Here is a 14,069-nt window from a genome sequence, read left to right on the forward strand (position 1 = left end):
TGTGTGTGTGTGTGTGTGTGTGTGTGTGTGTGTGTGTGTGTGTGTGTAGAGAGAGAGAGAAGAGCTGTGCAATCATTAGCAATCTGCTGACATATTTAGATGAGCAGTTATACTTATTTCATTTTCCCAGACAATAATATTTGAATTAATCAGCAAGAATTATTATGAAGCAGGGCCCAGCTGAATATTAATGATTTTTATTATAGAAATTAATACTATGTAAAAGGAGACTACTTCAAAATGTTGGGAGAACTTTTCGGAAAATATGGTTTCCTGAGGCAGCAGTGGTGTTCTCGGTAGGTATAGAAGGCTGTGAATTTGAATTTTTAAAAATTAGTTACATCATTGCATTTATCAGTGATTTCTTGGGTGTGATCCCCAAAACACAGGCAATGAAGAAAAGAACATCAGATTGACTGGACTTTTTCAAAGTAAAAGAGGTTAGTGGATGTAATGGTGTCCTCCTGGAGTGCCAGCTACTACGGGGGCCAAGGAAAGAGGATCGGTGAAGGCCAGGACTTCAAAATCAACCTAGAAAACATAGTGAGATCCACGCACACCCTCCTCCACCACTCTCTCTCTCTCTCTCTCTCTCTCTCTCTCTGTTTCTGAACCAGGCATCATATTGCACCTACAATTCCAGCGCTCAAGTAGCTGAGGCATGCAGATCTTGAACCTGAGGCCAGTCTGGGTTATTTAATTTGATTTTGCCACAAACCAAAACAAAACCAAGACCATCCATAACCAAAACAATTTTTTTGTATGTGTTTATCAAAGGACACTATCAATGAAAAGTAAAGGGGCACCACACAGAATGGTAGAAATTATTTATACATCATATATGTAATAAAGGATTACTACCTAAAATATATAAAGAACTCTTAATAGCCAAGTCCAGATAGTCTAAATTTTAAAGGGGAAAAGGTTTGAGTGGATGTTTCTGTGAAGAAAAGTGCCAAATTGTCAATAGTCACTCAGAGACATCACTGCTCCTTAGGGAAGCGCAAACCAAAACCATAATGGGACATCATCTCCCCTTCATTAGAAAGGCTATGATTAAACAAGAGAAAAACAAAAAACACTGGTTGAGGATGTGGAGAGAGGGAAACTCTCACATGATTGTGGTGGGAATGAAAACTAGGGCAGGCATCACAGAGCACAGCGTGTTGGTTCCTTCAACAATGAGACCTGCGGCCCGGCAATCCCATGACTGGGTATACTGAAGATACGCCTGCATCCACACTTTTATGGTAGCACAATTCATAATAGCCAGGGTGCAGACTCAACCTGTGTGTCCACTGATGGATGAATGATAAATAAAATGTGGTGTACATCCGTGAAGGAATGTTAATCAACCGGAGAGAAGGAAATTCTGCCACTTGCAGTCACTTGGATGAAAACAGAGAAAATCTGTGTTAACTGCAGTCCATAAGGTGCACAAGGTTCATGGATCACTCGGATGTGGAAGCTGAAAGGTGGGTCTTCTTAGGAGAGAGCAGAGTGGTGGCTGTTGCTGGTGGAGCCAGGGAATGTATGGGGTAGCACAGAAGTACCGTTGGGACTGAAGAGTAACTTTTAAAAACAGATTTATTTTATCCTTTTTAAATAATTTATTTAATGTGCATTACTGTGAAGGTGTCAGATCCTTTGGAATTGGGGTTACAGACAGTTGTGATGAGTGCCATGTGGATGCTGGGAATTGAACCCAGGTCCTTTGGAAGAACAGACAGTGCTCTTAACCACCAAGCCATCTTTTCAGCCCCAAGAATAACTTTGAACATTCCATGGCATTACTAAAGTATGAAAAATGTTTTCCAATATTCTGTGGTTGATAGCAATTAATTGTATATTTCAAAATAACTGGTAGAGAAGATTTTTTAAAATGTTTCCAACAAAGGAATTGATGTCTTAGTTGATGGATATGTTAATAACTTGATCTGACCACATTGTATACATATATTGAAATATGTACAATTTACTTTCATCAAAAAAAAAAAAGAAAGAAAGAAAGAAAGAAAGAATGAGAGAAAGAAAAAGAAAAGCCAGTGGCAGTGCATGACTATAATCTAGTATGTGGGAGGTGGAGGCAGTAAACTAGGAAATCATCCAAAGTCGTTTTTAGCTATACAGTGAGTTCAAGGCCCTCCTGTGTTCTATGGTTTCATTCTGTTTGAAAAACCAGAACTAAACAACAAAAACCACCAACTAACCCCCCAACCAATCAAAACCAAAAATATATTTGAAAATACACAATGAAATATTTTTTTTGACCATCATTGGATTTTAAGTGTTCCACAGAAGTCCTATGTTGGAAGCTCTGGGGTAGCAGATCCTTTAAGAGGCAGAACCTAGTAAAATTCCTCAGGTCATTAGGAATGTCCCCTTGTTCTCATGGCAACTGGCTTCTCTGTGCCCTTCCTCCATAATGTACTTTATTGCCACGGCCTCAAGGCAGCAGGGACAGCCAACCGTGGGCTGAAGCCTTAAGTATTGTAGGCATTTTACAGTATCAGGAAGCTGACTAGCACAGTTAGGATGGCTACTTTTTCTTAAATAAGAAATTAATGCACAGTGAGCCGACAGAGAATGAAGAACTGGTGGCAATGTAAAATGGCCCAGTCTCAATGGAAGAGAGTGGTTCTCAAAAGCATATACATTGAACACTGTGTGACCAGCTCTTAACTAAAAGCAAAGACGCAAACGGTCTTCATACAAGGTTCATAGTAACCCAATTCCCAGTATCTAAAAGTGGCTAAAAAGACGAAAGGACAAACAAAATATAGTACACACACTCCAGTGAATGTTATTCAGCCATTAAAAAAAAAAAAAAAAAAAAAGGAAAGGAAATTGGGGCTGGAGAGATGGTTCAGTGGATAACAGCACTGGCTGCTCTTCCAGAGGACTTGGCTCAAACCCCAGCACCCACACGACTGCTCACAACTGTCTGTAACGCCAAGATCTGACACCCTCACACAGACATACATGCAGACGAAACACCAATGCACATAAAATAAAACTACACAAATTTTAAAAAAGGAAATTCTGACACATCCCACAGTCTGGACGAGCTCTCATGATATTATGCTAGGTAACATGTATCAAAGACACTTGAGGGAGTTGCCTAGAATAGTCCAATCCACAGAGATAAACTTGTGGATGGTAGCTGCCAGGGTGGAGAGGGACGCAGGAAGGAAGCCACTGCTGGATGGGTATGGAGTTTCAACTTGGTCACATGATATGTCCTGGAGGTGGACGGTGGTGACGAGGGGTAACAACCTGAATGTATTTAGTGCGACTGAACTTCATGTTTCTTCTAACATGCTGACTCTCCTATACACTCCACTTGTTTTTAAACTTCATTTTAAGCACGTGACTGCTTTGGCAGCAGCATCAGAGTCTTCAGTCTATGGTGCTCGCTTGTTTGAAGAACATGCACTTGCTGAGTGATAAGCCAGGAAGCCACCTGCTGCTCTATAAGGCCAGGAGAGCTCACCTGAAGCTGAACACAGCTGGAAAGAACCAGCCAGAGGCCAGTCCCCATGGATAACTGAGAGAGGGTGAGAGCCACTGCTGTCCCTTGTGGCTCATGTGGCCAGCCTGTGGCCAACTGTGTCACCCAAGGGGAAGGCCAAAGGAGGCTCAGCCATCTGCTGCACTGTTCAGATGGGTCAGCTCTGGAGGTCCCCGGGAAGTAGAAGTTTAGATGGCCATAGGCCCTGGCTGATGGGTGGATGCAGGTGTCACCATCTGGATGAAAAGGGTCCAACTCATCTTATAAACTGGAAAATCAATTTTCTTAGGAAAGGAATGTAAAAAAAAACTTGTATGCATGTTTTACCTGCATTTATTTTTGTGTACCACATGTACATCTAGTGCTGGAGACCAGAAAAGGGTGTCGGATGCCCTGTGACTGGAGTTACAGGCGGGGGTGAGCTGGCACTCGGGTGCTGGGAATTGGAATCAGGTCCTCTGGAGTGCTCTTCACCACTGAGCCATCTCTCCAGTTCACTTTCAAAAATTTCAAAATCTGGCTGAGAACCACAATGGGGACGAGAGTAATGGAAGCTGAGGAATGGCAGCTCAGGTTTACAGGGTCAACTGAGGATTTTTCTGAACTTTGGCATATCCTACTTTAATATGAAAGCACAATGTGTCATCTGAAAACACTTAACTGAGGAGCAATGGTCTGCATTAGAGTCTGCATTAAATAGGTGCTATGAACTGATTTCTTTCAGTACTAGCTTCCTAAGCACATTTAGGAGGCATTTGAATAGGAGTGGCCTCATACACTCAAGTGTTTGAATGCTTGGCCCTTAGGGAGCAGCACTATTAGGAGGTGTGGCCTTCTTAGAGGAAGCGTGTCACTGGGAGGGCAGGCTTTGAGGTCTCATATGCTCAAGATAGGCCTAGTGTGGCACACAATCCCCTTCTGTGGCCTGCAGATTAAGCTCCTTCTCTAGCACCATGTCTGCCTGCATCCCACTGTGCTTCCTGCCAGGATGAAAACGGACTACACCTCTGAACTGTAAACCAGCCCCAATTAATTGTTTTCCTTTATAAGAGTTGCTATGGTCATGGTGTCTCTTCATAGCAATAAAACAATGACTAAGACAGACAGACTTCTGTTTATGGTCCTGGACAGGCACTCAGGAACAGAGAACACTTAACTAGGGCAAAAAGTTAACACTAATTGAAAACTGACCACAAAAGACATTGCAATGAATGAAATGACATTGCAAACTAGGATCACAACTGACAGTCTCATCTACTTTGTGACTATTGTCATGACAGCCATTTATTTTATGTTTCCGAGCTCTCTGGTTTCCCAGCTGCAGAGTGAGTAGAGAGGTTGAGTTCTTCTTCACGCCGCTCTTGGGGACTTTGAATGAACTCAATCAAGGGCACACGCATTACCCAGAGGAACTAGGATAAAAGATGGGAGCTGGATGGTGGACAAAGGCAATGCCTTTTCTTTCTTGTCGTCCCCTTAGACTTCTGTGCCTCACACCTCATTATGTCTCCAGGATTAGTCAGCTGCTACTAGATCTGCCCTTGCTGCTGATTCTGGGTGAGTGGGGACCAGTACAGACTGTACACTCCTGCACACTCTCTGAGGACAAGGGTGTGTCTATCAGTCAGTCTGAGACTCTAACAACAGTCCAAACAGCTAACATCATGAGGCATTTCACTGAGCCAGGAATTATACTAAGCCTTGTACTTATATTAACCCTTTTTATCTTCATAATCGGCCATAGATAGTCCTATAGTTATCTGCATTCAGCAGATAGGCAGATTAAAGTCTAGAGGTTCACTAACTAGCTTGAGCTCAGACAGCTAGTTAATTCTAGGAGTCCTGCTAGTGTAGTCAGAGTGGGTCTCTCCATGCAGGGTCCTGTGCCTTGGTACTTTGGGGATATTAGTAGGGCTGTGACAATGCTCCCTGAGGATGAGGGTCCTGCCAGTCTTGGAATTCCCTAGCACAGTCCTAAAACTTCAGCTCCATTATGCTTCCCTCTGTCCTATCGGGCTGGCACCTCAGGGGACAAGGACCTGATGCCTCCTCACAGGCACTGGCCAGGGCATTTGGTCTGTTTGGAGCAGCTTCTCCACCACCTTGGCTCTCCTTTCTCCCCACATAGGCTCTGACCACAGCAGCAGCTGGGTCCTGGATACAGCATGACTTATCTCCAGCCCAGCTCCAGGCTGGCGGATCTGAGCGTGAGGTCGGGCTGCCCCTGGGATCTGCCAGGGAGTAAACAAGCCATTCATGAGTCAGTTGTTTTGCTCCAGAGCAGCCTCATCAGCTGGACAGACCCTGACCAGATCTGCCAAGTTTATCCCCATGGGTGGGCTGTGGGCTGGGAGTGGTGGAGGGCCTGGAACTCAGCTCCATCTCTCCATGCCCTTGAAGCTGCAGGATTTTATTAGGAGCAGTGATCTCTGGCTGTATTATTTTAGGTATTTGAGAGTTAAGGAAAGGGCTTCTGCTGCTTTTCAGGGTGTCTTAGGAATGGAGGAAACCCCCCCCCCAAGAAAACCAAGAAGGAAGAATGGAAGTGGCAGTCTGCTGAGAGCTACCCAAGAGAAATTTCCAGAACCATGCAGCGCTCTGGTTGCAGGGCTTGAATAAATTGGCCAGAGTACTCCAAAACCCATCCGTTCAAAAATTTTCCTATCTTTTCACTTCCAAGACTGCCATGTTCAAGCTGTCTCCCCAAAGTGTACATTGTCTATTATGGCAGAAAAAGATGAACTGAGGATCCCTGGGGTATCCAAGGACAGGAAAGAAGACTTAATAGACTAGGGTATGACATAGCGTGTGGCATTGTGGGTAGAAGAATTGCAGACGCAGAAACCCAAGGATATAAGCCAAGGGTGATAAGGTAGGAGGTGTGGAATAGGAGACAACATCCTTAGCCTCCTTTTGCAAATATGGAAGCAAATTAAATCATCTGCAGCCTACCCAGTTTGCAGAAGAGCTGGCCTCAGAAATGATCTCAGGGCTCTTTGGGTCTGGCATTTTGGAGGACAGGTTAATGGACCAGCCCTACACACTATGCCCCTCTAGAATAAGCCACATCTGTTTGCAGAACAGCCTTCTGCAGACCCCTTGTGTCACAGCACAGCAGACTCCTCCTGAATTCCACTTCTACAATCCCCTCCCACTGTTCTTTCTGCTGCCTCCTGCACCCGCTGCCCAAGGGCCTCTGTGCTTACCCTGTCGTGATGTCATCATCCTCTGTCATGGTCTTGCCCATGAGGTCACTATCACTCATGTAGCCAGACTTGAGGTCCACCTCATCAGAGTCCAGGGACTCCACCAGCTCCAAGCGGGAGATGTGGCTGAGCTTGCTGGGGCTCCGCATGGGCATCGTGTGGGAGTAGTGCGCCCGTTCCCCATGCATGTACCATGCTGGTGGCCCCTCGGAACGGCAGCTCCCCCCGACAGAGGGAGCATCACCGGCCTGCAGCCGGGGGCTGGACTGGCCATAGCGCCAAGAGAGAGGAGAGGAGCGGTTGGAGAGGCTGGATACACTTCGGGGGTTGGCGTCATCGCTGTCGTAACAGGTCATCTCCAGGGAGCTGCGGAGGGAGCAGACAGCACAGATTCAGTCCTCAGCCCAGCCGCTCTGTGCCGAGCTGGGATGCCCCTCTGTGGGGGCTTCTAAGTGTCTGCTCCATGGTTACAGAAAGGACCAGTGAGGCCCGGTGGGTGAGGGAGAGTGGAGGCTACCGATCACCAGAGCTCTGCAGACCTTGACTATTCACTTTTGTTCAGGGCGTGGCCATCACCTCTGTCTATCAGTGAGCAAAGGATTAGCTGACTCCCAGATATCGGGTCTAAGAAAACTTAAAGTCAGATGTCAGAGGTACAAGATAAACAAATAAGCTTTTGGGAACCTGAGATACAAAGCAGGCCCCAGGAAGACTGGTCCTCATCATAGGCCAGGACATCAGAGGAAGAAGCAGAGACTCCCCAATGAACAGACACGGCCTTCACAAGATGGAGGACCAAGGAAAACAAACCAGAGGTACAGCAAGATCCAGGGTCCCAAGCCTTAAGGCCACTAGGCCAGGCCAAGGAAGCCACAAGCAGGCTAATACCAGAGGGCCTGAGGCTAGGAGCCCTGGGTTCTTCTCCCACAGAGCCAGAGAGGTAATATGGCTCAGATCTGGCAAGAATGGTGTCAGGGCTTTGTTTTAGGCTGTGATTGGTAAGTCCACCAAGCCTAGCAATGATGCTACTCTAAATTACTTTTGACCCTTCTTTATCTCGTGGCTCAACTAAATTAAGTCAGACAGTGTTGAATCCGTGGCGTGAGTGAGGTACGTGGGCCACCAAAACTGGGTCAGCAACCTATGGCTGGACATGAAGTACACAAAGCAAAAGAATCTTTGATCTGTGACCACATCCCTTTTATAAAGATGTGAATCACAGGTCACTGATTTTTGTTTGTTTCTCTTTGTTTTTATAAAGTTGCTTAAGAAAAGAAAAAACCTCCAAGATGGTCTCTATTAAGCTTGAGAAAAATAGTCCTCCTTTTTTCTTAGCAGAATCAGAGTGACCAGTGTTCCTAAAATCCAGCACGATGGGGCCCTTGCAGCTGACCCACGGGCAATGAGTGACCTCCTGAATGTTCTCAGCTGCCTTACACCTATCTTTCCCTCTGGGCCCGGCAATCCCAACAACGTTTGCAGTTCTGCATCAGCTTCTAGTTGCTGTGGATCTCAACACCATAATGTAAGTTCCCTGATGGCAAAGAAGCCACAGTCATAATGTGGCTCAGTCTGAATGCTCACCCCTCATTCTAGCACTTCACAAGGGAATCCACAGAGAGCAGACCTAGGATGAATATGCTGAATGGGGCAGGGATTGTCTCAGCACAGATGAAGGTCAGGGCCTCAGGCTCTAAGTGCTTAGCAAAAATAAGCTGACAATAAAATGATGATGATGATGGTGGTGGTGGTGGTGAAGGAGGAGGAGGAGGAGGAGGAGGAGGAGGAGGAGGAGGAGGAGGAGAGGAAAGACAGCAGCAGTCGCAGACCATGCTCAGAGCATGGAGCTATCCAGGGGAGCTGGTTTGGGTAAGTGGCCTCCACCACAGTAGCAAGCACATAAGGAAGTGAGGATTCCTCACTCAGATCTGTTTCTGGCCCACCCTCTATGCAGGCTGTCCTGGAATTCCCTCTGCAGAACAGGCTGGCCTTGAACTCAGAGTTCTGCCTTCCTCTGCCTCCCAAGTGCTGGAATTAAATGTGTGCACTGCAACTGTCCATTTTCCCCCCACCAAAACCCATGTCTAGATTTCAGTGGAAAGGGTTTTTAGTTCAGAGCTGTTCTAACCTTCAGCGTACACCCAGCCCAGGCTTGCCTTTCTGGGAAGGTCAGTTTTGCTTCCTGTCTTCACAGTCCCAGACTCTCCTCACCAAGGGAAATGCACCTAGGGTAATAGAGGAACTACCTCAGAAGTAAGTTTCCAAAAAGGAACTGAGTCTAAGTCACCCTGTGAGTCCCAGGGTGAGAGCGACCTTAGCAGATGCACCCCTTGAGCCCTGGGGCCCTGGGTGATAAGACTATGTTTGCTCTGAAGACTGGTGTGTCCCCATGCTGTATGGACACAACTGCCCCCATCAGCCTGTGGAATCCAACAGGTATATCTTCTCCCAGGTCCTTTTTCTAGCCTAGGTGAGGAGAAAGATCAATGGATAGAAAGCACTTTAAAAAGCCAAAGAGCCATAAAAGTCAGGACACTGGTGTTTGGGTTATCCAAGTGTGGACCAGAGCTAATATAAACCAAAGACTAAGAGAGGAAGTGACCCTGAGTCCATGGTAAACAGAAGACCCAGACTGCTGTGGGTACTTTCTTTTCCATAAAAGGAGCCAGAGGCCCCAAGGCCCTTGTCTTAACCAGTCACCGTTACAACAGGCTTTAGGCTTCCTTTTGCCATCCAAGCAGAGTCTTCCCTACTTCCCTGGGGCCTCAGGGCATGCATCAGGGCACCAGGAGACCGCCTCTGCCCCGCTTCTGTGGATGAGTCATTTGGGGTGTGACTCTTATAGCAACTCAGCAATTCTTGGCTTCTTTGGCACAATCCTGGCGGTGACTTGGCACTGAGAGAAGTTCCAGAAACTTCTTTGGATGGGGAAATGAAGATGATCAAGATTTATTTATAGGTGGCTTAAACTGCTGCGTGGTTCAGTGGAGGTAGAGCCCCACTCTTCCTGGATTCCTGCTTGGGGCTTGTGGGATGGGACAGAGACTGTTCTGAGGCTCCTGAAGCCACATTGACCAATTTTTCCCAGACTCCCTTGATTCCCTCCTTTTTAGTCGTCAGTAAGATGCTTAGATGTCTGGGAATAAGAGCCAGGTTTTTCAAGGGAGGCATATGAGTGGGGATGTGGGAGGTAGTGGGAAGTAGGAAAATAAGAAAGGTCCCAACAGGAAGACTAGGACCAATGGATGAAGGCTCCTGAAGATGAGGTTCAGCAGTAGTCATGATGCTTCCACAGAGACTAGATTTACAAAAGCTAACAGGTTCTCCAACATCGAGGGCACTTAAGTATGTCTGGATACTCCTCTGACTGGCCATGCCCTTAGCTCATAAAAGTCCTCTTCCCATCAGCCTTATGCCCCAACTTTGCAGTCAGTTTTCTAACACTAGGAGACAGAGAGGACTCCCTCCAGTTCAGCTGGTTCCCAATACACAGGCTTCCAGCCTCCATGTTCATGCCCCACAACTTCCCAGTCTTGGATGTCTGCTCACCTCCCTCCTCAGAACTCAGCTGGGCCCTCTGTCCCCCTTAGAGCTGACAGTATGAGCTCATCTGAACAGCTCAGGGAAGCCCAGAGGAACCAAATAGGAAATTCTGACTCACAGGGGCTGGGGCCAGAATGTTGCTCTAGGGCAAAGGGCTGTGGGATAGGTGTGCCCTAGAGCTGGGGGTTTGAGAGCTTCTGTAAGGGTTAGGGGATAAGAAGGCAGGGCTAATTTTGTGGGTGATAATATGTAGGTCCTGCCAGGTATTCACCCCTCCTTCAAGAGTGATAGAGGAAGCCAGGGGACACCTTGTTGGCAGAAGGCTGGTGAGCCAAGGTGTTGGAAGGGTCTGGGTCCCAGCATCCCGGAAGGATGGGACCTGAAAAGTAGGAGGGGTGTTTAGTACACAAAGCCCTCGAGACTTGAGGAGACTGAGGCCCACAGACAGAACAGGTATCAAGACTGCACACCTGCGCCTCCCACCCCTACCCAGCCATTGTCACAGTGATTTGGAGAAGTGGAATCCCATGCTCAATCATAAGCAGAGGCAAGACTGACAGGGGCTTCTGCTGTGATGCCAGGTGCCCCTTCCCTTGCAGCACTGGCAATATGGAGCTCCAAACACCTGAGTTCACAACTCAGCCACCTGGTTGGCTTGGGATGACCTTGTGGAGATGTGGAGAGATCCTGGGGCCTTGCCCGCCAGACCCAGGGAAAGGACATCACCAAGACAGCTCAAGCTTACCTGTGGGCCACCTGGGAGCCTCGCAAGCTGGACATGGTTTCTTCCAAGTTCTGCCGAAGATCCAGAACATTCTGCACTGTTCTCTTCCTCTGTGACTCTGGATCTGGCAAGGAGAGTAGAAAGATCAGGTGAATGGAGAGGGCTTCCTGAACAGAACTGCAGGCCGGGGGGGGGGGGGGGGGGGGGGGGGGCCCAGCTCCTAAAGGCCGGACGGGGGGGGGGGGGGGGAGGGGAGAGATAGGGCACATCTTCTAGAAGCCAGACCGTGGGGCCAGCCAGCAACCTCTCTGTTCCTCAAAGGCGACCAGCAAAGCAGGTACAGCTAAAGGCTTCCGAGTGTGCCCTGGGCTTGCTGAAACAACAACCCTGACAAGGGTTGTGACAGGGCCCCTCAGAGCCTTTCCCTGGGTAACCACTGCTGCCCCTGGCTTGGGTTTGGGGAGGCTCTTCTCACAGCAAAGACAGAAGTCACAGGCACAGTTTCCTGTGGAGTAAAAATGGCCCCCCCTCCCCCAAAACCTACTTTGTAGCAGTGTGTTGGTGTGTGCTTAGGACTTTTAGAGGAGTGGACACTGATGGGCAGGGCCTGTTCTCATGGTATAAATATTCCTATGTGGTCAGTTTCAGTCCATCACAGACCAGTGTTCTGAAGGCTTGGGAACAAGTGCAGTTGCCCTGTGGTGTGCAGGAGGCAGTTCTGGCAAAGCCAGAGGTGGCTGGTGGGAGCTGGAGAGGAGCACTCATCTCCTGGGGGCAGCTCAGACCCTATTCAAGAGTTAGAATCCTGGCAGGAGAAGCATGGGTGTGGCAGGAGTCTGGACTGGTCAGGACCACTTTGCTCAACCTTGGTTTCCAGGCAGGATGACGTTAGTTTCTCCCATCAGGGATGGAAATAGCATCCAAATGACCCAACAACTCAAAGAACTTTCTTTTCCCTTCTATTGACCCATTCAAGAAATCTTCATCGAGTACCCACTTGGGGCTGGGCGTGATAGTGCACACCTTTAATCCCAGCACTCCAGAAGCAGAGGCTGGTGGATCTCTTTGAGTATGAGGCCAGTGTAGTCTATATGGCAAGTTCTAGGCCAGCTGAGACTACATAGTGGGGCCCTGTTTCAAAGAAGAAGAAGAAACAAACAAAAAACCCAAACAAAATTTTAAAAAAAATGAATAAAAAATAAAACAAGAACAAAACCACCAACAGAACTCGGTACCAGGCACTGTGCTAGGCCCTGAGGACACTATAATAAAGTTCAGCACCGCTCCACGGTTTACCTTTTATGTTGAAATCTAAAGTCACTGAACAGAACCTAGCTTCCCCATCCTCCTCAAAAGGCAGTCTTCAGCAGCCAGTGACAAAGAGATGACAGTGGGACAACCCCTGTCCTCCTCCCTCAACCCCTCCAGCCCTCTGGGCAAGCCAGCCTTACTCCCACTTCCAGCCCCAGCCTCTCTCCACCCACAGACTCAGCGGGAGAGCAAGCTCCTTTTGGCTGCCAAAGAGAACATTTCCGAATCCCATAAGAGGTATTTTTTTCTCAAGACTGAGCTCAGGCTGGCTGTAACTGGCTGGCTGGCCAGGAGAGGGGTGGAAGGGCCATGCTCTATGGCTTTCCCCAGAGCCTCTGGGACACCTTCTTCTAGGACCGGCTCCAAACCTGGGCCCAGCCATCTCTGTCTCCCTTCCTTGCAGTCTTGTCCTCACCCCACCCCCACCCCCCAGTTTCTCATGGCCAGTCCCATGTACCCGTTACCTCATGACAATGTCAAGGAACAAGGACAAACGGCAGGCCTCTGTGCCAGTGGTCCATGCTGTGTCCACAGCCCTGGCGTCATTTCTCTGGCTGCCACTGCCTGTTTATCCTGGCAAGTGTCACCTTGTGAGTTGCTCCATGGCTTTAAGTGATGGCTTGGCATGGGACACAGTCAGGGTCAGGAAGTGTACACCTATATATTTTAAGGCTTAATCCTCGAGAGTTTATGTGGGAATCGAGAACATGGTGCCAAGGCATGGGTTTCACAGAACGGTGATGCCTTCTATGGTCTGGACAGAAAAGAGCCAAGGTGCACACTCCTCCAAAAAGTGTTTTCAAAGAGGAAAGTGACAGAGAGTTATTCAGAGACTTTCGGGTGTGCCCAGGCCCCGCACACATCATCCAGTTGAATCCTTACAACATTTCTGCGAGTTTTGTGCAATCATTCCATTTTACAGATGAAAACACTGACACTCTGGGAGATCAAATGAATTACTCAAGGCCACACAAGTAGCATGTGTGTGTATTGTATATGTGTGTATGTGTGGGCAGACCTGAGTCTGAAAGAAACTCATCTCTTCTGGCATAACACAGGACATGCCTGTATCAGCGGAGTGTGGTGCAGTGAGTGCTTTCAGTGAGTGCTTAATGATATCCCAAGACTGAACGAGTGCCGCTGCCATTTTAAAAATGTAGTGTGTGTTTGTGTGTGTGTGCATGTGTGTATGTGTGTGTTGTATATGTATATGTGCGGTGTGTGTATATTGTATATGTGTATATGTATGTGTGTATATGCATGTGTTGTATGTGTGAATGTGTATATATGTGTGTGTATTGTCTATGTATGTGTGTATATGTGTGTGTTGTATGTGCATGTATGCTTATACATGGGGTGGGGGAGTGTTAGATATTGGCATTAAAAAAAAGAGTCCCCGTCTCTGTAAGAAAAAAATGTTGGCAGCCAGAAGTGGTGATGCACACCTTTAATCCCAGCAGTCAGGGAAGCAGAGGCAGGCGGATCTCTGTGAGTTCAAGGCCAGCCTGGTCTACAGAGGAAGTCCAGGACAGTCAGGGTGACACAGAGAAACCCTGTCTCAAAACAACAACAACAAAATAAATAAATAAAAATAAAGAAAGGAAAAAGGAAAGAAAGAAAGAAAGGTCTAAGCCATATATAGCTGGCCAGCTTCATTCCCAGTTCGCTAGGCTTCGGGGAACAGCTGGGCATGATGCGAACTAGAAACTGGAATCTTGGTAGCCAGAGAGAACAAGATAACAACTCTTGCTGTATCAGTGATGGTGCCCTCTTG

The 14,069-nt window shown here is 47.6% G+C and overlaps 1 protein-coding gene across 1 annotated transcript in view; it reads right to left on the minus strand.

The window, feature by feature from the left end:
* Positions 1-14,069, minus strand: part of Nav1 (neuron navigator 1) — a 241,983-nt gene that overhangs the window by 87,875 nt on the left and 140,039 nt on the right. The window contains exons 5-6 of the mRNA XM_055598193.1: positions 11,006-11,108; positions 6,718-7,083 (exon numbers count right to left, since the gene is read on the minus strand). Coding sequence (XP_055454168.1) covers positions 6,718-7,083; positions 11,006-11,108 — 469 coding nt within the window. The remainder of the gene's footprint in view (positions 1-6,717; positions 7,084-11,005; positions 11,109-14,069) is intronic.

The sequence above is a fragment of the Psammomys obesus genome, unplaced genomic scaffold, assembly GCF_907164565.1.
Source record: "Psammomys obesus unplaced genomic scaffold, mPsaObe1.curated_primary_1811, whole genome shotgun sequence".
NCBI classification, from domain to species: Eukaryota; Metazoa; Chordata; class Mammalia; order Rodentia; family Muridae; genus Psammomys; species Psammomys obesus.